Source organism: Mustela putorius, unplaced genomic scaffold, assembly GCF_011764305.1.
Source record: "Mustela putorius furo isolate JIRA1106 unplaced genomic scaffold, ASM1176430v1.1 tig00537227_pilon_pilon_pilon, whole genome shotgun sequence".
Classification (NCBI taxonomy): domain Eukaryota; kingdom Metazoa; phylum Chordata; class Mammalia; order Carnivora; family Mustelidae; genus Mustela; species Mustela putorius.
Genome location: NW_025422368.1, coordinates 36505601 through 36532589, shown reverse-complemented (window position 1 = coordinate 36532589; position 26989 = coordinate 36505601). Strand labels below are relative to the sequence as shown.

At 37.3% G+C, this 26989-nt stretch overlaps 3 protein-coding genes and 1 long non-coding RNA gene across 4 annotated transcripts; 1 reads left to right on the top strand and 3 right to left on the bottom strand.

The window, feature by feature from the left end:
• Nucleotides 1–12432: 12432 nt before the first annotated feature.
• Nucleotides 12433–13371, bottom strand: TAS2R7 (taste 2 receptor member 7). Its single transcript, XM_004755847.1, has one exon. The coding sequence runs from the start codon at nt 13369–13371 to the stop codon at nt 12433–12435; it is 939 nt and encodes a 312-aa protein (XP_004755904.1).
• A 3663-nt stretch (nt 13372–17034) lies between these two features.
• TAS2R8 (taste 2 receptor member 8) lies at nt 17035–17993 on the bottom strand. Its single transcript, XM_013057927.2, is given in 2 exon segments — nt 17035–17150; nt 17153–17993. Coding segments are annotated over 2 exon segments (957 nt in total).
• A 1471-nt stretch (nt 17994–19464) lies between these two features.
• Nucleotides 19465–20834, bottom strand: TAS2R9 (taste 2 receptor member 9). The gene has a single exon (XM_004755871.2). The coding sequence runs from the start codon at nt 20832–20834 to the stop codon at nt 19839–19841; it is 996 nt and encodes a 331-aa protein (XP_004755928.1). The 3' UTR covers nt 19465–19838.
• Nucleotides 20835–21732: 898 nt separating this feature from the next.
• On the top strand, nt 21733–24279 carry LOC123390028. The gene is made up of 3 exons (XR_006604680.1): nt 21733–21968; nt 22500–22683; nt 23019–24279. It is a non-coding gene; the product is annotated as an uncharacterized LOC123390028 (long non-coding RNA).
• Nucleotides 24280–26989: the final 2710 nt, after the last annotated feature.

The window sequence follows — 26989 nt, the reverse complement described above, 5'->3', positions numbered from 1 at the left end:
TGCAGGAACTCAGAGACAGCAAAGTGAAGGTGTAATTTATTCTATGGGCAACAGAGAGTGTTTTGAAAAAAGAAAGTGACACACCGATTTATTTGTGAGTCTGACAACAATCAGGAGTAAGGAGTCTGACAGCACAGACTGTATCTGTTAAGCTTGCCATCTTAACATCTGACAAAAGGTGCCATTTAGTACATGGGGAGTCCATAAAATAAATGTTGTAATCTGAAGAGAATGATTATAAGAGTGACAGCCAGGAGATGAGGAAGGAATGAATGAAAGTGGATGCAAGAGATGGTGAGGGGTTACCTAAAAATAAAATCTTTGTAGGGTGGGGAGGGGATGGCTGGCTCAGTTGGTAGAGCACAGATTCTGGATCTCACAGTTGTGAGTTCGAGGCCCACATGGGGTGTAGAGATTACTTAAAAATAAAATCTTCAAAACAGAGAGATAGAGATGGTAAGGGCTTATTCTCAAGCACAGGTACCAGAAATTTGTCAAAAGAGACACAATACAGGGCAGACTTTATTTACACCTCCTGTTTGCCACAGACTTCACTGTTGGTGGAAGAGGATAGCAGAAAGAGGAGAGTGATGTTGGATGATTTGCTGTAGCACTGCGACAAGCAGGGTAGCTGGGAATTTCCCCTTGTTCAATAGATTCATGTCAAAATATCCTGCAAGTAGACACAGTGAAATTGTCTTGTGGTTTTTCTCAGATATCATGAGATATCTGGTGATTACAGATGATTTGATGTAATCAGAACTTGACTATATCATGGCAACTTCAGAGTAGATGGCAATATAGAATAGGCAGAAGCACCCGAATAGGCAGAGTAAACGGCCAGTGGGAAAAACTCACTCAGCTGGTCCATGCACTGCCAGGATCTCTCTGCCCCTTCTCTTCTGGAGACTAGGCCCTGGTCATTACCTACCACCACAGAATCTAGCAATATACTCCTTCAAACTACATTTAGGCCATCATACATCCCACACTTGCATCATTTCCGTTGGTGGCTAATCTCTCTTTTAACTGTTTCCTTGCTGAATTTGTGTTCTCTTGCCAAGGAGATGATGAATTATTGGAAGAAAACCCAGAGAAGTCCCAAGTCAAATCTCAAGAGGAAAACGGGGATGAGAGAGACAAACCTGGAGAGAAAGGCCATGGTCAAGCAAACAAGCCTCATAACCAGAGTCTCCAGGGAGGCCCGAAAGAACCATTTGGCAGTGGTGTCCCCAACGGCCCACATGGCTCACATGGCCCCAGGGGCCCATATCACCCCGGTGGTCTCCAATGGGCCAGGTGGCCAACAAGGACCAGGTGGCTAGCAAAGACCAGATAGCCAACAAGGACCAGGTGGCCAAGGTCATCCAGGTGGCCAACAAGGCCAACAAGCTGCCGAGAAAGGACCAGGTGCCCAGGGAGACCAGCAGGGAAGAGATGACCAGCACGGTCAGCCCGGTGGCCAGTGACAAAGTAACCTTACTAAGGAGGTCCTCCGGTGATTCTCTAGGTATGAAGTGCATTCTTATTCACTGATCTCCTGAATTTCCCCTTTTCAATTCCTAATTTTTCTTTCTGTTCTTTAGTCTCATTGAAACCTTGACTTTAATCTCTCTTAAACTTCTTCTTGCTGCGATTCTCCTTGCCTCACTTATCAGAGCAAGTGTTCCTTCAACCCTGAACTTCCTTGCTTGCTCTCTTTCTTTCTTTTTTTCTTCCTTCCTTTCTTTCGATTTCCTACTTCCTTCCTTTCTTTTCTTCCTTCCTTCATTTCTTTCTGTGACTCCCTCATACTTATCTTAGCCTACAACTTTTCCAAATTCTATCTCCCCACACCCTTCCTCTTCTCTCCTCTCTTCCCTTCTCTCTACTCTCTCCTGGCCTCCTCCTTTCACAGCTGCTTCTTCTTCTCTCTCTCATAATATGATGTTTTATACTGTCTTCTACTACCTACTAGTAGAAATACGGACATAGATCATATCAAAGCCAAATTAATATGTCTGTTTAAAATTCTTCTCTTCATTTAGAAATGGATAGACATCAACTGGTGACCATGGACTGTTCAGTGGTGGAAACATAGCCTTTCCTTTCCCTGACTTCAAATCATCAATAAAGTCATCAGCATGAAAGCCCTGGCTCTTGTTTTCCTTCTAGGGCCATGGTTCTTGGTCAGGGGACAGGAGGGACAGGTTGGGAGATCCAAAGCCCTGAGTGGGCTCCACATGTTGTCTAGTGTACAAGTTTCCACAACTCAGATTTCCATAATTTCGTGAGGACTTAACCACCACCAATATTACCAAGCCAAAAATGTATCTTCTTGAGACCAGTAAGGGTGGTGACCAAGTTTCGATTACAAATATGCACGCCCTTTTCTGAGCTTAAATGCAGAGAATTGTACCTTGTGAACTCCTATGATTTCTGGTAGTCATTCAATATATGTGTGTCATAGTATGAGGTTAGGGTGTGTGGGAAACGGAACACTGTGCACTGTTGGTGGGAATGCAAACTGGTGCAGCCACTATAAAAAACAATATGGAGCCTCCTCAAAAACTGAAAACTAGAACAACAAAAGAATCCAGCGGGCCCACTGCTGGGTATTTCTCCAAAGAGAAGGAAAGCTCTACTTTGAAAAGATACATGCACCCCTATTGTTCATTGCAGCATTATTTACAAGAGCCACAATATGGAAGCAGCATAAGGATTTGTGGAGAGATGAACGGATCAAGAAGATGTGGTGTGTAGACATAATGGAATACTAATCGTGATGAAGAAGAAGGAAATCTTGCCCTTTGGGACAATATAGACAGGTCTAGAGAGTGGAATGCCAAGTGAAATAAGTCAGAGAAAGACAAATTCCCCGTGACTTCATACCCATGGGGAAGCTACAAACCAAAACAAATGAGCTAACAAAACAAAACGGATACACACTAATAGATACAGAGAACTAATTATCCAGTTGTCAGAAGGCAGGGTGAGGGAGGTTAGGCAAAACAGGATGAACAAGTAGATGAAAAGGTACAAACATATATTTACAAAATCAATAAAACACAGAGATATGACCTACACAGAAGGAATGCAGGAATACAGTTAATACTACCTAATAATTTTCTATCTTGATAGGTGGTAGGTCGACTATTCCAGGTGATCCTTCATAATGTATATAAATGTTGAATCACTATGTTGTCCACCTGGAACTCACGTAATATTGTATGTCAGCTAGTTTCCACATTTTTCAAAAGAGAGAAAAGGGACCATAAGAACATAGAAATGAATAGGGAAAATGAGGACACACAGATGTACACAGGGAGAAGGGCAAGTGATGCTCAAGGCAGAGATTAGGGAAATGTGGCAGAAACTAAGGAGCACCAAAGACTGCTAGGAAACCAGCAGAAGCTAAGAGCAAAGCCTGGAAGAGCTTCTTCCTGAGAGCCCTCAGACTGCACCAAAAGCTTGTTCTTAGACTTCTAGTGTCCAGAACTGTGAGGAAATAAATTTCTGTCCTTTAAGCCAATCACTTTGTAGTCCTTTGTTACAGCAACTCTAGCCAAAGAATCTGGTGAGAATTTTTAATTGAAGGGAGATACTTGGACTAATGACAATACATTTTTTCCATCCACCTCAGAAGCATCTGAGTGAAGAGCAGCAGAAAGAGATTTGACAGGAAACATCCCTCAGGTGGTGGGCTCCATAGAGACAGCCTAGGAACTGTGCTTTACCTTGAGGTTCTTGTTTTTCTGAGTGTCCAAATTGGATGACACCTGTGGACACTCATGCATGTGAATGCCAGTGGACCCAAAGGCTGACAATAAAATTCGGTGAGGATAAAGAAGGTTCTAGTGAACATTTCTAGCAAGAGTATAAGTAGTTTGCTCTTAGTACTAGTGCTAGTGAAGAATTTACAGGTCAGGAAAACAGACACAATGGAAACATGTTTAAATCTGTCGATTCCCATAACCCCTGCCATATTCACGTCTGAAATCAGTCCTAGAACTGACCTCCTCTTTGGAAGCAAAATTCTTCTCTGCCTGCTGGCAATCTCAGTACCCTCATAGGCTTGCCATATAATTTCTGAAGAAATGTGACTATCCTATCTATGGATATATTTCACAGTGAAAAATATATGAAGCCATATAAACCTGGGGGTTGAATCATTGGAAAGTCACTAGGGTGAAGACTCAAGAAAAAATTAGAAGCTTTCTCTTTATCATGCAAGCAGGGTAGTAGTCCCAGCTCTGATCTTTACCCAAAACTTAAGAAATGTCAGGTCTGCATCCTGACAGATGCTAAAAACATCTATCCCAATTTTATTCTTGAGAACACAGTAGATAACTTCAGGGTGGGTGTGTAGACTCACAGGAACCACTGAAGGATTTGTCCCACCTAGACTCCCACTCCCCCAGGAAGCTCATGATGGCATTGCTGTTGTTCAGTTGTTACTGTCCAGTCATATCTGCTATTGAAAATCTCTCTACATAGCTAACTGACGTTTTTTCTCCAGTTCACTATGACTCTGCCAAGTGAGTGCAATTCTCTTTGGGCAGGATGGAATTTGGAAAACGTGTACCATGAAAACCTGACAAGGTTATTCCTCGGTAAGATCCAGCCTCTCTTCAGTCAGTAAGGTGAAGTGACTGAGAGTTGGAAGCTTGAGAAGCAATAGTGTTTCTCTATTACAAAAGCTTCTTACCATTTTTTTTCCTACCTAGTGCAAGAAGCACTTTACTCAACTGTCTATCTCTCAGAATCCTAGGTTCACCATTTTCCTTGGCATTGACCACAGATTCGTCCAGCTGAGTACACGGTGACTTGCACTCTGGCTGACCTTGTTGCTCGAAGCGCTGATGATAGTTCAGTGCTCCCAGAGACAATTCCAGTGTTCTCATGGAAACCTGGAACCCAGGTTCCTGGCAGCTTCTCCCATCAGCCAGCTCTGGTCTACAGACAATAGGCCATCAAGGGCATTCAGTGATGCGGGTGTTCCCCTCAGCAGAGCATCTATGGTTGCCTCAGTGAAGAAGATCTCTTCAGGGATCTCCTGGGGAATAAGAGGTGGTTTCTTATGTCTTCTGTAGGAATCCTTGCTGACATTACCATCTCTGTGAACTGTCTGATCCTTTTTAATTCTATAATTGGGGAATTGCAGCAAGTCTACCTTGTATATGAGGCCAGCATTGTGTCCAACATTCATGGAGCTCTTCCAACAGCACATTAGGGCTGGATTTATGTGCCCTTGCCAGAATATGAGTCATTATTGAGGGCCCCTGGCTCCATAAATTCTCCATACCCAGCTTAAATATAGAGAACCTTTTGATCCATCACCCTCAAGATCCATCTCCAGCATGTTTTCTTATTTCTGCTGATTTGTTAGCAGTTTGTGAGAGTATTAGCTTGTTTTTTTCTATTTGTTTGTTTGTTTCTGGTTTTTTTTTTAGAATGGAAATTGTACTTACCATATTGGGCTGTGTTGATACTTTGTCCTAAAGAAATGAGGAGTCGTAGGACATATCTTGAGGAGAATAAGTGTTTCCTTCCTTCACATTGAGTTAATTAAACAGTTTTCAGGAGTGCAATGGCTCTCCTGTCCTTGTAGGTTGTAGGGGTTTGCTCTTGGTGGCCCTGGAGGTTCCAGGAAATTTAATGGTTTCATAGTTTCAGGTTCACCCACCTAAATATCCCTCTCTCAGGTATGAGGGTTCCACTATTTAATGTCAGGGATAATTATTGTAACATAATAGCTCCAGCTATTATTATCCCTCTCCTATATTATTATCCTCCTCTCTTTGAGTGTCTTAGTTTGCATGCACTCACTGTATCATCCCACTGAAAAACAAAACCCATGCTCCGTTCTTTACTATCCTTAATAATAAAACTCATTAGGAAATGATGCATTTCCCATCACTCTGCTTTCTCTTAATTCATTCCCCCTGAACCCAGCTTCTGCCCCAATACCATCCGTGTTGCAAGATCCAAAGTTTTTTTTGTTATATCAATTTCACTGTTTTCCTCAGCAGCATTTGAAAGCTGATCTCTCCCTCTGCCTAACACAATGACATCTCTTATTTCCAGTCAACCAGACATTTTATTGCTTTTTTTCTTACCTTCCTACAGGCTCTACTTTTTTCTTTTGCTGTGGCCTCTCTCCAATTTTCCTTCTAAAGATTTGAATATCTCAGGGTTCAAATCTACTGTCACTCCTCTAGAAAGCTTTTAGGTAATCCTTTTTTTATGTTAATGACTCCTAAATATAAATCTCTTATTTTAATCTTTAGTGAAAGATTCAGATACTCAGTTATCTATTTGACATTTCCACCTGGTTATTTCCTAGATCTTCTAAACGTAATATGTTAAAAAAAAGAATTTTTGATTATTGTTCTCCCAACCCCCTTAACATTTTCCACTCAATCTTAGGTAGTTGTATAGTCAGAATTGTTAAAGTAAAATGATGTACTTTCCGATTCTTCTTCTTCTTCAATTCCTTCGCTTTATCTAATTGAGTAATAAGACCTATCAGCTTTACCTATATAATATACAGAATTCATCTTTTTAAAATGTCCTAATTCTAGTGGTGTCTGGGGGGCTCATTCGTTTAACTGTGTGATTCTTGGTTTTGGCTTAGGTCATGATCTCAGGGATTGTGAGATTGAGCCCTGCTACATGCTCTATGCTCAGCAGAAATCTGCTTGGATACTCTCTCCTTCTGCACCCCCCTCAAATAAATAAATAAATCTTGAAAAAAAATGTTTTAACTTTATTACCATCATCCAAATCTGAGCCGCTGTGATTTCTCATAAGGACCACTTACTACACTATAACTTATTAGCTGGTCCCCTTAATTGTCCTCTTGCCCATTCCAACACATAGTACATAGTGCTTCCATTCTTTTATATCCAAAGTAAATTTAAATCTACATATAAATCAAATTGTATTTCACGTGGTTTCAATTCTTTTGATGTTTTCTCATGGCACTTAAATCTAAATTCCCTCTCATTACTTAAAAGGCTTTTTTTTTTAAAAAAAGATTTTATTTCCTTATATGACAAAGATCACAAGTAGGCAGAGAGATAGGCAAAGAGAGAGAGAGGAGGAAGCAGGCTTCCCGCTGAGCAGAGAGCCCAATGCGGGGCTCAATCCCAAGACCCTGGGATCATGACCTGAGCCAAAGGCAGAGGCTTTAACCCACTGAGCCACCCAGGTGCCCCTAAAAGGCTTTTTTATGATCTTGCCAGTCACTACTTCCTCACTATGCTCTGGTCACTCAGATCTTATTTCCCTTCTCAAACATTTGCTCCTGGGGGTACTTGCACTTGCAGTGCCATCTTTTTGAGAGATTTATTTGTCCAGGATGGCACATGGCTGGATTGTATTTGTGATTCAAGTTTTAGTATGAAATCTGTTTCTCAGGTAGGTCTATTCTAACTATACTCTATAAAGCTCTTCCTCTTCTCCATTTATTCTTTTTTTTTAATTTTTAATTTTTTATTGTTTATAAACATATATTTTTATCCCCAGGGGTACAGGTCTGTGAATCGCCAGGTTTACACACTTCACAGCACTCACCATAGCACATACCCTCCCCAATGTCCATAACAGAACCACCCTTCTCCCAACCCCCCTCCCCTCCGCAACCCTCAGTTTTTTGTGAGATTAAGAGTCACTTATGGTTTGTCTCCCTCCCAATCCCATCTTGTTTCAATGATTCTTCTCCTACCCCCTTAACCCCTCATGTCGCATCTCCACTTCCTCATATCAGGGAGATCATATGATAGTTGTCTTTCTCCAATTGCCTTATTTCGCTAGCATGATACCCTCTAGTTCCATCAACGTTGTCCCAAATGGCAAGATTTCATTTCTTTTGATGGCTGCATAGTATTCCATTGTGTGTGTGTGTGTGTGTGTGTGTGTATATATATACCACATCTTCTTTATCCATTCATCTGTGGATGGACATCTAGGTTCTTTCCATAGTTTGGCTATTGTAGACATTGCTGCTATAAATATTTGGGTGCACATGCCCCTTCGGATCACTACATTTGTATCTTTAGGGTAAATACCCAGTAGTGCAATTGCTGGTCATAGGGTAGTTCTATTTTCAACATTTTGAGGAACCTCCATGTTGTTTTCCAGAGTGGTTGCACCAGCTTGCATTCCCACTATCAGTGTAGGAGGGTTCCCCTTTCTCCGCATCCTCGCCAGCATCTGTCATTTCCTGACTTGTTAATTTTAGCCATTCTGACTGGTGTGAGGTGGTATCTCATTGTGGTTTTGATTTGCATTTCCCTGATGCCGAGTGATGCTGAGCACTTTTTCATGTGTCTGTTGGCCATCTGGATGTCTTCTTTGCAGAAATGTTTATTCATGTCTTCTGCCCATTTCTTGATTGGATTATTTATTCTTTGGGTGTTGAGTTTGCTAAGTTCTTCATAGATTTTGGACACTAGCCCTTTATCTGATATGTCGTTTGCAAATATCTTCTCCCATTCTGTCAGTTGTCTTTTGGTTTTGTTAACCGTTTCCTTTGCTGTGCAAAAGCTTTTGATCTTGATGAAATCCCAGTAGTTCATTTTTGCCCTTGCTCCCCTTGCCTTTGGTGATGTTCCTAGGAAGATGTTGCTGCGGCTGAGGTCGAAGAGGTTGCTGCCTGTGTTCTCCTCAAGGATTTTGATGGATTCCTTTCACACATTGAGGTCCTTCATCCATTTTGAGTCTATTTTCTCTGTGGTATAAGGAAATAGTCCAACTTCATTTTTCTGCATGTGGTTGTCCAATTTTCCCAACACCATTTATTGAAAAGGCTGTCTTTTTTCCATTGGACATTCTTTCCTGCTTTGTCGAAGATGAGTTGACCTTAGAGTTGAGGGTCTATTTCTGGGCTCTCTATTCTGTTCCATTGATCTATGTGTCTGTTTTTGTGCCAGTACCATGCTGTCTTGATGATGACAGCTTTGTAATAGAGCTTGAAGTCCGGAATTGTGATGCCACCAACTTTGGCTTTCTTTTTCAATATTTCTTAGGCTATTCGAGGTCTTTTCTGGTTCCATATAAATTTTAGGATTATTTGTTCCATTTCTTTGGAAAAAGAATGGATGGTATTTTGATAGGAATTGCATTAAATGTGTAGATTGCTTTAGGTAGCATAGACATTTTCACAATATTTATTCTTCCAATCCAGGAGCAAGGAACATTTTTCCATTTCTTTGTGTCTTCCTCAATTTCTTTCATGAGTACTTTATGGTGTTCTGAGTATAGATTCTTTGCCTCTTTGGTTAGGTTTATTCTTAGGTATCTTATAGTTTGGGGTGCAATTGTAAATGGGATTGACTCCTTAATTTCTCCTTCTTCTGTCTTGTTGTTGGTGTAGAGACATGCAACTGATTTCTGTGCATTGACTTTGTATCCTGACACTTTACTGAATTCCTGTACAAGTTCTAGCAGTTTTGGAGTGGAGTCTTTTGGGTTTTCCACATATAGTATCATATCATCTGCGAAGAGTGATAGTTTGACTTCTTCTTTGCCGATTTGGATGCCTTTAATTTCCTTTTGTTGTCTGATTGCTGAGGCTAGGACTTCTAGTACTATGTTGAATAGCAGTGGTGATAATGGACATCTCTGCCGTGTTCCTGACTTTAGCAGAAAAGCTTTCAGTTTTTCTCCATTGAGAATGATATTTGCGGTGGGTTTTTCATAGATGGCTTTGATAATATTGAGGTATGTGCCCTCTATCCCTACGCTTCTAAGCATTTTGATCAGGAAGGGATGCTGTACTTTGTTAAATGCTTTTTCAGCATCTATTGAGAGTATCAGATGGTTCTTGTTCTTTCTTTTATTAATGTGTTGTATCACATTGATTGATTTGAGGTTGTTGAACCAACCTTGCAGCCCTGGAATAAATCTCACTTGGTCATGGTGAATAATCCTTTTAATTTACTGTTGAATCATATTGGCTAGCCCTGCTCCAAGCTCACTGAGCCTGCAACTGGTTCAAGGTAACCCCGAGCTGAGAGCTCACTCCTCTGCTCTGTCTCTGTAGCCAGCTTCCCCATTCTAATACCTGCAAGCTTTGTGACGCTCAGACACCCCGGATCCTTCTGTGACCCTGCGGGACCTGAGGCCACACTGACCCCGCGTGGGCTTCACCTCGTTTTAGCCTCTGGAGCAATATCCCTCAGCGGAACAGACTTTTAAATGTCCTGATTTTGTGCTCTGTTGCTCCGCCACTTGCCGGGAGCTGGCCCCTCCCCCCGCAGTCTATCTTCCTGTCGCTTTGGATTCATTTCTCCGCCAGTCCTACCTTTCAGAGAGAGGTTGATTTTCTGTTTCTAGAATTGCTGTTCTTCTTATCTTCGATCTCCCATTGGATTTGTAGGTGTTTGCAATCTTTAGATAAGCTATCTAGCTGATCTCCTGCTAGCTGAAGTAGTCTCAGCCTGCTACTTCTCTGCCATCTTGACTCCTCCCTTCCTCTTCTCCAGTTATTCTAAGCTGTATCAATCATGACTTATAACTCTGAGTTTGTTTACATGATCATTATCTGTCTTCCACCATGTTTTTGGATTTTGTCACATTTCATCTGTATTTACAGCATGAAATATTGTGTATAACACTCAGATATTCAGTTTGTGAGTGTATGTGTAGTTACTATACAAGGAATAAAAACAAGAAGGAATTTGCCTGCATTCTCTGTAAACTGTTTGCTACATTCTCTTAGAGTAAACCTGGAAAACTCTACTCCAAACAGAATCAAAGAATAATACAAGTCTTCTTTCAACCCTAAGTTATCATCGTTGCCTAATTCCTCAGAATTAATATAATCTCAGAAGATAAGCCATTTGGTTACATCACTTTCATCCTAGATATGTCAGTAAGTAGAATTATGTACAATAAGAGATTTCTAATACAGCTTTTCTTTCCATGTTAGTATCCTTTGCCTGGCTGCTGTTTACAGAGAAGTTGAATGTTAAGGTGTTAATGTTTCTTATGTAAGTAAATTATCAAAATTCTCAAGTCTACAACATGAAAACATCAAACATGGATTTTCCAAGATTTCTCTTAGCCCCCAGGTTTTTTTTTTTTTTCCTTCGTTCCCATGCCTAATAAATCCAAATATATTGGCCTTTGCATATGTGGGAGGTGGGACAGGTATTCTTTAAGACTATATTGAAAAGAATGTAAGCTTCAGTGTATGCTTCCAATTTTCTGCTATCTCTTTAACTTACAAAGGACTCAATATAATTCTTTTAAAATTTATCCTTTTAATCAACATGTATCTTGCACACTCAGATTCAGATAAGAAAAATTAACATATGAAACTAATGTAGAATTAATTTTTATTTTTGCCAAATTTATTGATGAGAATATTTACAAACATTTTTTCTCCACACAAAGATTATGGCTATTCTAGGCTAGTTAGTAACATAGTTAATCACTCCAAAATATCCTTTCTGCAACATAAATGATATTCTTTTTCTGGAATTTCCCAAAGAGTTATTTCATAAATAATATATGTATAATCCAAGTAGTATTCTCCTGGCATGTAGTGGTGATCTGTATTGAATCAATGTCCTCGTTGACAGTTTTGATGTTTTATCATTTCAGTGCATTAGTTTTTGATTGACAGTCTTATACGGGTATCTTGACAATCAGTGTCTGGTACACTCTTTGTCTGCTAAAAGCAATTCTGTATGTTCTTTTATGGAGAAATGTACTTCAATAATCAATCAGTAAGTTCCTTCTTTGGCCAACTTTGTTTTATAGAAACTTTCTATATAAACTCTCCTTCTCTCACACTTACAGAGTATCTTTCTTTCATTGATCTATTGTCCCAAAATAATTTTTGAACTTGTGACAGTATTTACTTTAATTACAATACATATTTAAACCATGATTATAATCAGTATTATTTTCTGCCACATTCACAGACTTGCATAACATTTGATTAAGAACTGTCACCATATTGAACTTTTTTCAAAGGTGGAGTCTAGTTGGATGGTCTGTGGAGAAAACCTAACTAGGACCATGGGGATGAGTGAGCTGCTTTTCATAGGGATGCAAATAACAACTAGATACTATTACAGTTGTTCTGAATTAGTTGTACAATTTTGCATCTAGAGAAATGATTTAGAACTAACTATGGAAATATTCTCTCCTCTGACAGTTAATATTAAGATATTAACTTTTATATGTTCCAAAACATGTTTAAAGAAAAAACTCTGAAAGGGAGGAGAGAGAGAGAGAGAAGAAAGAGACTAAGAGAAAGAGGCAAAATCTGATCTACGTGAGATTTCCTAAGTTACAATTATAGATATAGTAAATACATTTAAGCACAATTAACCATATGAAACCAACATTAATGCAAGAACCAAAGACAACTAAGAAACATCATGTCTTCCTTCGTCCTAGTAAATGATAGTTGGGCCTTCAGATCTGTTCATGGTGTTAAAAATTTCTTCTGTTCAGAATATACTTTACTTTCCATAGCACTGTTAGTGATGTCTGTCTTAGTTTTTTGCTCCCCAGAATTAGGATAAATGAATGGCTTGAGGGATAGATTAGAGCTATTAACTCACCAATGATCACTGCTAATTCAGTTTCTGGCATAAAGTAGCTAGAGGTAGCTACGAGAAAGGCCAAATAGTAGGCAATGAAAAGGAGGAGAAAGGAGATGACAGCTTTCATGGCTCCCACGTGGGCTTCTATGTTGAAGTCTCTGCACCGGGTGGCACTGACCTTCATCTGCCTGTTATGTCTCCAGAGGGAGAGGATCAAGAGGAGAAATGAGATCAGGGATGCAGAAAAAGGGAGGAGCGTTAACAGGTTGAGGCAAATCTTGATGGAAGCATACTGAGCTTTATTTACTCTGCATCTCACAGTTACATTTGCTTTCCTCTTTGTCTTAACACAATACCTGAAATCATCATTCAAATTCTCAGTCACAACAAGGCTAATAAATGCAGAGACGGCCAAGCACCCCAGCAGGATCCTAGGAATCATGCTGTCAATTCTCCACTTCATCCAGAGGAAAAGGGGATGGTAAAAGTTTGCAATCTTGAGGAAATAGAAAATGCTGAGGCAGGTGGCAAACCAGACACTTAAATGGTTGGTTAGTGTCCAGAAGAAGTCAATGATTCTCATTTGTTTACCGGCAGTATATACATCTGGATACAGCACCAATATGAAACAATCTAATAGTATTATACATAATAGACAAATTCTGGATATGGCCAGACTTGTGAGGATTAAATCAATGGAGGTGATCTTCCTATTCTTGATCCAGCCCATGCAGTTTACCAATCCAATGAATGCATTCCCTAAAATCCCCATTGAAAACTCTCCAGCTGCTATGAGCATTAAGGTAGTTTCCACTTTATCCGGCATGGTAAAATACAGAAAAAAAACCAACTGGTTTCAAGCTGAACTGATGTAGTTTGATAGGTACACCTACTTCTCGATTTTGCTCTAATTTCCTTTGCCTCTCTTATTGTAGTCTGCCTTGTGGTGGAGACTGGAGTGAAAAATGAAGACTGTAGCTATCATCATTAAATCCTAATTAGTATTGAGAAGCAAATGTGGTTGGCAATCCCTGTCCTGGCCACTGCCTGTGTCACCTGTATGTAAAACTGGGATCGGCAGGCCTTACTTTTCCACATATGGTTAATTTAGGCTGAGCTACATTTTAGGATGCAAATTAGACCTGTTCCTTTTCATGGTCCTGCATTGTCTGTGTTTTGCAAGGCTATGTTTTGCAAATTTTGGATTCATTAATCTGGGTCACATACTAGTAACCTCAATAGGGCTGCTAGATTTAGCAAATAAAAATACAGGACACCCAGTTAAACCTGAATTTCAAAGAAACAATAAATGATCTTTCACTGAAAAAATAAATTAAAATAAAATAAAATAAATGATTTTTTTAAGTGTATGTCCCAAATTGCATGAAATTAGTACTTCCAGGAAGTACTAAAATTCAAATTTAATTGGGTGTTCTGTATTTTATCTGGCAAATCTAAACTCCAAGGATTTTCTGGTTATTACAAAACAGGCCAAAATCGAAATTTGTAGAGGAATCTTCATTTTCCTAAATGATAATATTGATTACTGCTAAAAATCCAAAGTTTGGGTTAGCATTGAGAACTGTACATTTTTGGGGGTTCTAAAAGATTAACACTAAATATAGATTATCTGGGTCTAAAAAACATTTTAGCTCATTTATCTTGGTTGTTCAGATGAAGAGTTACATGCACAAGATCTTTTAAAATAACGCATTGTCTTCTTAGTCAAATCAATTTAATGGTCATTTGGTTTGTGATGTAATATATAACAAGACGAAGGAGCCCTAATGGAGTATTGATTATCTTTATATTTAAAATGTTCTCAAGAGCAGTGCACACATGAGAGAAGAGATTAAAATTCTGTGTTTTTATCTATTCTACACCCTCTGCCTTGCCAAACTGCATCTGAGAATCTAGATCATTAGCCTTTCTAAACTATAAGGGAAGAGACAGATGATTAAGTTTACCTCATTCTTACAACCTACTCCTATTTTGAAGTAGCTTCTCTAATTTAGAGTTACTGAGAAACACTTTGCTATATAGAATTTCCGTAGAATAATTCTGGGGTGATGATACTTTCTTTGGCTACATGTATCTTTCCATCCTTCTTTAAAGGACAAACCTTCATTCCCAAGATGCAGCCTTGATTTTTGTCTCATTACATAGCGAGATTCACAGATGACTGCTTTCCTCTGATCTTGGAAATGATCCCTGACCCATGCATATCATTTTCTTCTCCTTAGTATCCTGGTAAATAAAAGGTCTCTGTAACTATGATACCTTTACTCAAATAAATTTGAGGATATGTTTTTGTTCTTTGTTGTTTTTCAGGTAAGTATAGATTTTCTGCATACTTGTGTTGTATAGCATATAAATTAGGGTGCAGCTACTATGGAAACAGGATGAAAGTTCGTCAAAGGATTAAAAATATAACTACCACATGAACCAGCATCCCCCAAATCTGGTTATTTATCTAAAAGAATCGAAATCAAGATCTCAAAGTGATATTAGCCCTGTTCATTGCAGTGTCCTGCACAACAACTAAATGTAGAAAGAGCCGAATTGCTCACTGGCATATGAATGAATAAAGAAAATGTGTTATATACAGACAATGGAATATCATTCAGTCTTAGAAAGAAGAAAATTCTGAAATATGCAAAAACCTGGGTGGGCTTGGAGGACATTATGCCAAGTTAAATAAGCTAATTACAGAAGGATAAATATTGCCCAATTCCACTTATATAGGTATCTAGGATTGTCAGGTCATCAAAGCAAAGAATAAAATAGTGGTTGCCAGGGCCTGAGGGGAGATAAGAAGGCAGAGTTATTATTCAACGAGCATCAAGTTTCAGTTACACAAGATAAATTTATTTTAGAGATATGGTTTACAATATTGTGCCTATAGTTAACAACATTATATTGTACACTTAAAAATCTGTTGAAAGTGCAGATCTCATATTAAATACCCTACTACAATTTTTTTTTAAAAAGTAGAAAAGAAAACCCAACAAAAATTTGCAAGAGAATGTTTTGTCACCTTACTACTTTGAACTTACTGCTTTGAACCCTTACTACTTGAACTACTTTGAACTTTGGTGGTCAGTGGAGGCGCTTCAAACCTTGAAGATACAGAAAACTAAACATGGAAGGAAGGACTTCACACTAACGTAGGGAAGTCTTCCCAGAAGTACTAATCTTACAAAACACTTCTTTCATCTAAACTTGCAGAAGAATGTAAGTGTAGGATTAAGAGGTATTTTGTAGAATGTACTAATATATTCCATTAGAAGAATATCAATTCTCCTGTCTTGTACAATAAATAGCAACTTAAATGCTAGGATATTAGAAATATGGTTGATGAAGTTTATGTACTGACGACTGTAAATTTCAGGACTTTGCACAGTGAATTTCACATCATTATATGAAGACAAATTGATAACCTTCAGGTAGTTAATATTTTAGTTACCACAAAACAAAATGAGTAGATTGAAATAGTCCAGAATTTGAAATAGCAAAGAGTGGTACCTGAAATGCATAGCCATTATCAGACAGACATGAACTTAGACATGCCAGATCAAGTGTTTCAACACTACTCTAGTGAGTAGTTCACAGTAGAACAACATTTTGGTAGTGACTCTTATTCACTTATTTTTTTTTTTTTGTAATCTACTCTATAAGTGTTATGGCATACATCATTCTTTTAGTGATAGCATGTAGTTATTCCATAATGTATGTTAATTTCTTCCCAATTAATTGCTTTTCTAATGTCCTGAGTGAAAAGAACCCCTGCAGGTCTTTTTTTAAGAAAAGAGGCTGAATAAAACAGTCTGATCAAAATTAATTGTCCCATTCTTTTATCCGGATTGTGAAGAGCACTTAGGATTGGCCATAGAGAGAGATACTGGGATGGAATCTGTTTCTATCCTATTGCTGCCTGAGCAGCAAGTTGTTTGTAAGGACATTGAATTTCAAGGAAAATCAACAGGAGGTGCCAGAATAAGGTCAACCAGAAAATACTATCTAGGAGACCACCTAGAGCATCACTCACTTGGGAGGAGACAGATACATAATTAGGACACTGAACCAGAGGTGAAACAGGGGAGATCTGAATTCCTAGTTAATAAGCCAAAGGGGAGTGACCTGACAGAGCCATGAAGGAAGCAAAATTAAGGCCCAGCAATGAAAGAAGTGTATGATAGGGAAAAAATGAAAAAGCAATTAGTGCGATTCAGTGCTCTTTATCATGGGCCTATGTAAAATCTTAAAGGAACTTAACTAGGCAGTACATGCCTAATATCTGCAGTAAGAAGGCAACAAGGGAAGTGTGAGCTCTCACACTCTTGGAGGAAAGGGCATCTGAAGATGAGAATCTGAACTGTACACAGACAAAGAGATATATACATTCATGTGCTAACAGGTCTCAAGAACACTTAAAGATATGTACCCAAAATAAACAGGATAACTGGAAAAAATGAAAATGTATTTTTTATTAGCAAAATCCATTTATAAAGCTTAGATTTTACAACATGCAGAATGTTCTCCCATATCTCAGCATCCTGATAGATGCCTGCCTCAGCTTGTTATTTCTAATAATTAAAATAAGTGATGACCAGAAGGATAGAGAATTGCTATCATTTCTCCTAACATCACAACTAACTTCCTTTCTTTCATAAGCTAGCTAAAAGTCGCCAAAAGAGAAGCCCCATAGTATACAAAAAGGAGGAAGAGAAATGAAGTCATAGTTTTCATGGCTCCCACATGGGCCTCTGTGCTAGGGTCTCTGCAGCCTGTAACGTTGAGTTTCATTTGCTTGATATGTCTCCATAGGGACATAACTAAAAGAAAAAATGAGATCAATGACACAGTACATGGGACAACTGCCAACAGGTTGAAGAGAATCAATGAGTGGAAGAACTGACTTTTACTCACATTGAACATTTCAGTGCAGTTTCTTTTAGGATTTACAATTTTATGAAACTCATGATCATAATCTGGTGTCATTGCTAGTATAAGGCTGATCAAAGACGAAACGGCCAAACAACCCAGGAGAATCCAATGAATCACTCTGTCTATTCTTCGCTTTAGCCAGAGAAAAAACAGATGGGAGAAATTGGCTATCTTGAGCAAATAGAAGACGTTGAGGCAGGTGGCAAACCACGTACTTAGATAGTTGGTGAGTGTCCAGAAGATACTAATGAATGTCTGTAGTTTATCACTTTCATAAAAATCTGGGTAGCATATCATTATGATGACATTTAGTATCAATATACAGAGCAAACAAATTCTGGAGATGGCTAGACTGGTGAGGATATAGTCAACTGAGGAGATCTTTTTCTTCTGAATCCAGTCAATCCAGTTTACTAGTCCAATATATACATTCCCCAACATTCCTATTATGAATTCTTCAGCTATAATGATCACAAAGATGTTGTCTTCCATACTGAGCATGTTGGTAGGGAGAACACCCCGATCTCCAATATCACTGCAGACAGACATCATCTCATCCATTATTTTGACTTTGATATAATTCTAGAAGTAAGCGGCTTTCTTTTGAAATAGAATTGCTTCTCCATTCATGAGGACTAAACCAAATGGTTGCTCCAAACAGTTTGACTAGCTTTGATCTCGGGCAAATTACAGCCATCACCCTTTAGTGTGTGATAAGGGAAATGCTGGGTTGAAACTGCTCTCATACAAATTAAAAGAGATTGTATTTCATGAATTTGCAACAAGCTTCTTGCTCTTAAGTTTTGTGTACTTTGATCTGTCAAATTGAATTTTGAATACAGAGCCACAGAAAGCAAACAAAAGCATGTATTCTATAAAAATCACAATGTGTAAATGAAAGTACATTTTCTTCACCATATTTATAAATTAATCAAAAGTCAGCTTCCCTAGTGGAAATTAATTTTGATTTTGGAAATGATCAGTACAGTCAGTTGTAGAAAATTAACTTTCAGTCAGAGGATAATAATTTTGTTTTCATATAAGTGGTTAATTAACGAAGGCTGTGTTAAAAATCAAATTATAAATGACTGTTATGAGACAGGCACATGGTGATATTTACTAAACATTTTTTTCTCAATGGAGTTTTTTAAATAAAAGTGAAAGATGCTAGATAAGGATTTGCTATGTTTAGTTTTATTTAATACAGGAAATGCTGTCCATGACAATTCACTTCCTGAAATGTCATCTCTTGGATAAGGAACATTTTCATGTAAAATTAAGAAAACATATTTTAAATTATTCTATTTACAACCAAACCCTTTTATAAGATTTATAATCTCACATTCTAAATTATAGTCATTTCTCTAGATGGAGCAATCACTTTTAAGAAAATATTTACTGAATTATATTTCCGGGGAATAGGACTAATTCTACTATTAAATTGATTTATTCTTTCTTGGGAAAACCAACCCACAATAAATTTAAACCTAGGTAATACAAATCACATAAACTAAGGTTCTTCTAACTGTGTTTAAGTATTTCTATAATGTAAGAAACATATGTACTATTTTTCCTATGTCTTATGCATGCATAGTGTGTAATAAGAAAGCATGAAATTAATAATTTAAGGAAACCCAGTTGTCTTTAAAATGTTACAATAAACAAAAAAGAAGAGAGAATGATGCTAAAGAAAAAAAAAGACATGTCAAAGATTCTTGAGTAAAAAAAAAAAAAAAAAGAAAAGAAAGAAAACATTCCAAAAAATCTTTGAGAACTGACTCCTAAAACTGGCTAGGGTGGTTTCAATATGCATATTTCTAAGTGTACACCCTTTGTCCCCTTGTCCCCTTTCCTGGTCAAACTTTCCTTGAGATCACCCCTCTTTTTTACCATTGTATTTCACCCTAGGGAGGATCTCACCAGAGTGTCCTTTCTCCCTCCACATGAGGATAAACCATTTTGAAATGGAGAAGACAGGGCAGAAAAGGTAAGTACTGACTTCCAGCACAAAGTAGACAGGTTTTACATGATTGATTTTATAGGAAGGACTGATATATTCTAAAATCTCTGCTCCGCACCCTATTTGCCTAAAATTCTACTTTTGGAGTTCAAGACCTTTAGCAGACAGAAAGAAGTAGAATCTCTTTGCATTTAGGCAATGATATGAAATGTTAGCATGGGGTTTGTATTCATTTTTTTCTTGCAAAGGCAAAGAAATATACGTGGCTCGATAACATTTGATTTAAAGTTAAGACAGAAATGTGAAGGAACACAAAGGAAAATTTAGGATAATGATAGATATAGATATTAATGATTTTTAATAGCATCTATAAAAACTGAATGTAATTAATTGGGAGAAGGGAGAGGATCTTTTGTTGATTTCTTTCCCCTTGTATTCAGGATTCTCTGCAGAACAAAAGGTTTTCTTCCTCTGTGCAAACTTTTCACAACCCTTAGCACTTTCAGAAAAGCCTTCCTCAGTTTGCTGTTCCCCATTATCAGGATGAATGAATGGCTTGATGGAAAAATGACAGCTATAGCACTACCAAACATCACCACTAATTCTCCCTGAGGAATCAGTAAGCTAGAGGTTAGTATAATAAAGACTGCATAGTACATAAGGAAGAGAAGCAGAAAGATGATCAGTGCCTTTATGGCCCTCATGTGGGCCTCTGTGCTGGGGTCTCTGGACCCTGTGGCATAAAGTTTTCTCTGCTTGGTGTGTCTAATTAGAGAGAAAAGTAATAAGAGAAACGAGGTTAGGCAAAGAACAAAGGGAATGATAACCCCCAGGTTCAGGAAAAGCAGTTTGAAAGCACTTGGGATTTTACTCACTTTCAGTTCCCAAGTTGTGTTTTCCTTATGATTGACTTCGAAGGGATCCCAGAAGTCCTCATTCATTGAAACACTAATGATTATACAGCTAAGGAAGGACATCAGAAAAATCCCCAGGATGATTCTGTTAATCTTTAGTTTCAGCCAGAGGAAAAGTGGGTGGGATATATTGACTATCTTCAGTAAATAGAAGATGCTGAGGCAAGAAGTAAACCAGACACTTGAATGATTGCTAAGTGTCCAGAAAACATCCACAATGCTCGTTAACTTGCTATTGGCATATGTATCTGGAGAGATGCATATAAGAAGGCCATCTAAAGATATCACACACAACAAACAGATTCTGGAGAAGGCTAAGCTCACCAAGATGACGTCTATCATGGAAATATCTCTCCTTTTGATCCAGCCAGTACAGTTAACCAGTACAATAAATCCATTTCCCCAAACTCCTATTGTCAGTTCACCAGCGATCAAGATGGTATATATTACCTCCATTGTACTTAGCATGTCAACAGAGAGATCTGATTTGGGATATCACTGAGGATGAAATGGCTTTCAGCTGACCGGTGAAGAAGGGTGTATATGTCTGTCACTTAGGTCATGCTGCAGTTGTCTCTTCTGTCCTCTTTGTCAGCTTTGATCCAGGTCAGTGAGATTGCCAGTTCTGCTCCAGTGAGAACTGCCTAAAGACTTCATTGATTGGCCAGTAATGTCTTTCATGTGCAGTGATGCTTGAAAGTCTCCAAGATGCAAATAGGAATGGATCTCATTTCTTGGATTTGCAAAATCTTCCTTATTTTATGCTCTGTGTATTTTGGAGTTGTTGAATTTAAGCTTTTGACCAGGAACTTCAAAAAAAAATAATTACTTGGAAAATATGGATACTATTTAATTTGGAGATGTGGCAGCATTACTATCTCTGATGACTTACAAAGTACCCCCAAATTATGGTTCATTTGATGCAAAAGGATGCTTTGGAGCTGAAAAACAATTGTGAATTTAGAGTGTAGACAGTTAACATGACTAATTTCAGCCTTATAGCCATGTATTCACCTCATTAATTAGGATAACTCAGGTAAGGAAGCAGTGGTTTTCAATTTTCTTATAGAGACAGTTACTTGACTTTCCAGTTCTTTCACCCTATGATAAAGAAGTCTGAGCATTGAAGATATTCCAGTTGTGTCTGTTATTACTCAGAATTTGACCTCAGAATATGTATTTGTATGTAGCTTACATTAGAATCTGAGTACAATCTTCCTTGTAATAATCCCTTATAATGCTTTTATGATAATGAATACCAATTTCAAAGACAAAACATATTGAATCACATTTTTACTATTTGTATACTTTTTTATCTGTATACTTTTCACAATTTAAAGCACATAGCATCTAAATCCAGAAAACAATAAACCAAGCTATATTAATGTTCTCCCGTACAGACTTTAATAGTTCACCAACTTAACATGTATGCTGGTGATTTCTAGACTTTGCTCTGACTGGAGAAGCTACTCTGTCAGAGGGAAAGGACTTGAGGTGATGATCTTAGCAAACATCCAACATCATTTGCACATGCGTTTTAAGAATATTCGTGACAAAAGACACTGAGTATCGGGACTGCAGAGGAAGAATCTCACCCATTAGGTGAGTTAGGAGTCAAGTATCATTTCATATATTTAAAAGCCATTTGAATTTTTTTTTGTTAGACTGTTTATATTTTTGCTCATTTTTCTACCTTTTTATAAATTCCTGTGGTGTTTCTATGTTAGAGAAATTAGCATATTTGTATCGACAGTATTTCCCCACTTTGTCATTTGTCTTTAGTTTTTTCTTGTATTTTATAAAATGCAAGCAGAAGTTTTCAAATTTCATATAGTTATATTTATCAGTTGTTTATAGGTTCTGGATTTTGAGTTATTGTTAGAAAATTTCTCCATTGAAATTTTCTGATATTTTCTCTGTTACTTTCATGGTTTGCTTTTTCTTCACAATAAAAAAATTGTAAAAGTAATTTGGCAATATATACATGGCTATATTGTCAACTGTGGATCCAACTTGATTAATGGAATCAAGATGGGTATCCACTTGTTTCAATAATATTGATTTGGTAATCCATCTTGTACCCCTGCTTGAGAGGCCACCTTTACTGAAATAATCTCCCTTATGTATTTGCAGACCAAGTGGCTACTGCTCTTGACTTTTAATGCATTAGAAATGACTAAAAGGATGGTGAGTGGCGTAGTTATTTCTAACTGCATAAGGAGAACTGATGACAACTGGAGATTTTACATTTTCAACTCATGACAGTCTGAAAACCAGAGATCTATGGTGGCCCTGAAAGATTCATTTCTTTACAGTGGTAAGTCAGCTCTAAAAGTTAACTGTGTACATAAGAGAATTCCTATATAAGATGTAGTCACAGACTCATCATGTTTCATCAAATGAAATTTAGAGCAATGATGGGAAAAGAGTAGGACCTTAAAACTGGGAATGAGGAGATCAAGGTACACCTGGATCAATAAACGTGAGAATCTCAAATTTCCTTTCTGGTGGAAGCAGTCCACCCTCCCATGTCAGAGGGAATCAGCCTTGCTTTGTTTGAAAACCATGTAGTAGCCTCACCTGGGAAAGTTAGCATGCAAAGTGATGTTTATTTTCCTTAAGATCCACCTCAATCACTATTTTTGTCTCTAGACCCATAATCAAAGTCATACCAGCATGTTCCAGGCAATGGGGGCAGGAAAAGGTGGAAGGTGTTTACAAAGTCTGACAAAAGGGGAAAACATCTCTTACTCCAAAAGAACTGCAAGATTTCACTCGTTTATACTGGCAGACCCTCCAAGAATACATGTGAGAATGGACCGTATAGAGTTTAGACCAAAGAGGATAGATTATAACACTGCATCTGGGTCAGTGTATTGATATAACTGCCCCTTGGTAGAATCTGGGTTCAACGTATTAGCCTGGGTTATTTCTCTCATTTCTTATTATCAGAAGTGATCAAATACAAACTTATGTAGGCAGATGTTTCTTTAAATGTATTTTCTTTTCTTTGTTGAAATACTGTTTACCATTCTTTAGAATATTGCATTTTCTGTTGATATTTTCCCCTTAGTTTTGCTCCTGATTATTTATGGACAAGTCAGGCAAATGACTATACTTTCTACATGTATCAGGAACAGAATGCTGGGGCACCTGGGTGGCTCAGACTATTAAGCATCTGCCTTCAGGTCAGGTCATGATCTCCAGGTCCTGGGATACAGCCACACGTTGGGCTCCCTGCTCAGTGGGGAGTCTTCTTCTCCCTCTCCCTCTGTCTCTCCCCCTCTATGTCCTCTCCGTCTCTCAAATGAATAAATCAATCTTAAAAAAGAAAAATAATAGAATGCTGCCATACTGGTCCTATTTTTAGACAACTCATAAATTGAATCACTTGCTGATTTCATCTCCCTCTCCACTCCAAATCCTTCACCATGTCCACAGCAATTCATGGTAAATTATCACAAAAACCTGATGTTCTCATCCATTTTTCTGACAGTTCACTTTACCTTTTTTGTTTGAACTCAGGGAGTCTTAAACTTTTTTGTACCATGGACTACTTTGACAGACTAGTGAAGACTATTATGTCCTCAGAAGAATGTTTATTTAAGTGAATGAAATGAAAATACATGGAATTTAAAGAAATCCAGATAGATTAAAGTGTATATATTTGCCTGTCAACTCAGAAACATTTATCTTCACATTTAAAGCCTACAGTGATTAGTAGCATATGTTCCTAAGCTGACCTTTCTGGATCAGTTTTCCCATATATGTTGTCATTCCAACATATGACTTCAAGTAATTTATTTTATTTATCTTATTTTTTCAAATAATTTACTTTTAAAAAGCTTTCTTGAATGTTCTTTTTAAGTATTAGCTCATTTCTTTATTTTGTTTTTTCTCTTCAGAGATCCAACTGTTTGTTTATTATGACCTGCTTTATAAAAATTTTTATTTAAGTTCAATTTAATTAATATATACTATATTATTAGTTTCAGAGATAGAATCCAGTGATTCATCAGTTTCAGACAAAACTCAGTGCTCATCGCATCAAGTCCCCTCCTTAATGCCCATCACCCAGATACTCCATCCCCCACCTGTATCCTCTCCAATAACCCTCAATTTGTTCCCTATAGTTAGGAGTCTTTTATGGGTTTTTTTCCCTCTCTTTTTTTTCATCCTATTTTATTTTTCTCTTCCTTCCACTATGTTCACCTGTTTTGTTTCTTAAATTACACATATGAGTGAAATCATACATTTGTCTTTCTTTGTCTGACTTATTTTGCTAAGCATAATACCCTCTAGTGAACGTCTTTCAGAAATATTTTAGGAAATATAAGATACTATAAAAACAGGGGCGCTTGGGTGGCTCAGTGGGTTAAGCCTCTGCCTTCAGCTCGGGTGGTGATCTCAGAGTCCTGGGATCAAGCCCCACATCAGACTCTCTGCTCAGCAGGGAGCCTACTTCCCCCTCTCTCTCTGCCTCCCGTCTGCCAACTTGTGATCTCTCTCTGTGTCAAATAAATAAATAAAATCTTAAAAAAAAAAAGATATTACAAAAACATTGTAAATTTATATACTGTGGCTAAAAAGAGAGTAGATTTAACCAAAGATTAGAATTTGGGAAAAACTAAAATTAAATACAATAGATTTTTATTCATTGAGAAACTCTTCTTTCTTTCTTTCTTTCTTTCTTTCTTTCTTTAACAGACAGAGATCACAAGTAGACAGAAACGCAGTCAGAGAGAGAAGGGGGGAGGGGAAGCAGGCTCCCCGCTGAGCAGAGAGCCCAATGCCGGGCTCCATCCCAGGACTCTGGGATCATGACCTGGAGCTGAAGGCAGAGGCTTTGACCCACTGAGTCACCCAGGCACCCCAAGAAACTCTTCTATAGAGAAGTTATATGTATGTTCTAAGAACAGAATATAAACAGAACAGAATGGAAAAAAAATCAAAAGAGTCTCATTTATTTCACCTTTATTCAAAATAATTTGGTCAGAAAATCCTTTATTGCTGTTTCATATTGAAAGGCATTGACCAAAGTTTTTTAAGAATTTATGAACTGAAAGAATATTTAAAGTAAAAAATTTTGTGAATTATGTCCTTTGCATACTTGTTAAAGTATAGTTATTAGTGTCAAGAAGTAGTTTCTGTAACTAATTTTCTGAGCAAAATAACTCACTAGTACCAATTAGTTAATATCAAAATTTTGATGACATTTGTGTTCAACTATTTTCATGTGTAAAACATGGCTAAAAATAATATCTACCTCATAGAAGTTATGATTAATGAAGTCTTATATTAGATATTATTATTGAATTTCTTGTCAATTCAAAAAAATCATGACACCTTTATCAAATTGTTTTGCTATAGAGCCTTTCTTGATGCATCATAATTATAATTCCCTATGTTTATACAAATTCCAAGGCTCATGATAGTTATATGAAATCTAATCTGGCAATATAATAGTGATGGTTCAACAATTTATTTATTATTTACTGAAGATGTATAAACTAACAATGGAGTTAGTAAGTTTTTTCTTATTCAGTTTTTTTGTTCTTTTATTCATTCAGTATTAATGCTAATTACATATTCTGATACTGATACAACAGGTTTCTCTTTTGTTTCCTTCACAATGGCATAAATAAAATGAAACTAACAGTATATCCATGTAAACACAAAGGAATGTTTATTTCTATTTGATGACTCAATTAAATGTGCAAGTTAAATGAAAATATTCTCAGGTATATAGGTTTCAGAATGTTTACAACACACAGACCTTTTTTCAAAGAAGTTTTTTGGAGGATGCATTAGCAAAAACTGAAGCAGAGTGAGAAGAAAGCCATACAACATATGTGGAGTTAAATTTAGTAAGGAATTTTATAAAGTTTATGATGGAAATCTATGTAAAGTTGTGGTGAACATCAGTTTACTAGGAAAATAAATCTTAAAACTCTAGTTGGAGGGTATACACACAAAACATGCTGTTTCATATACCACTACAATAAACAATCTTAAAAGTAAATATAAAAAATAGTTCCATTTACAATAGCATACAAAAGAATAAAATGCCTAGAAATAAATTTAACCAAGGAAGCAAGAGTATTATACACTAAAAACTATGAAGTATTGCTGAAAGAAATTAAAGAAGACACAAATAAATAGAAAGATAAGACAGAGATTCATGGATAAGAAGACAATATTGTTAGGATGCCAACACTACCCAAAGTGATGTATAGATTCAGTGAAATACCTACCAGAAATTCCCAGATTTTTTTTTTCTCAGAAACAGAAAAACTGATCCTCAAGTTCATATGGAATTACAAGGGATACTGAATATCTAAATAATTTTTTAAAAAAAGAACAAAGTCGGAAGACTCAACACTTACTGTTTTCTAAGACGTACTACAAAGCTACGGTAGTCGACTGTATGGTACTGGCATAAAGATAGACACATGTACCAACACAATAGAGTTGAAAGTCATGAAATAAACCCATACACATATGGTAAATTGATTTTTAACAAAGACGTTAAAACAACTTATTAGGAGAAGAATCTTTTCAAGACTGCACAGCATTGTGAATATAGTTAACATGACAGAATTGTACACTTAAAACAGTTAAGA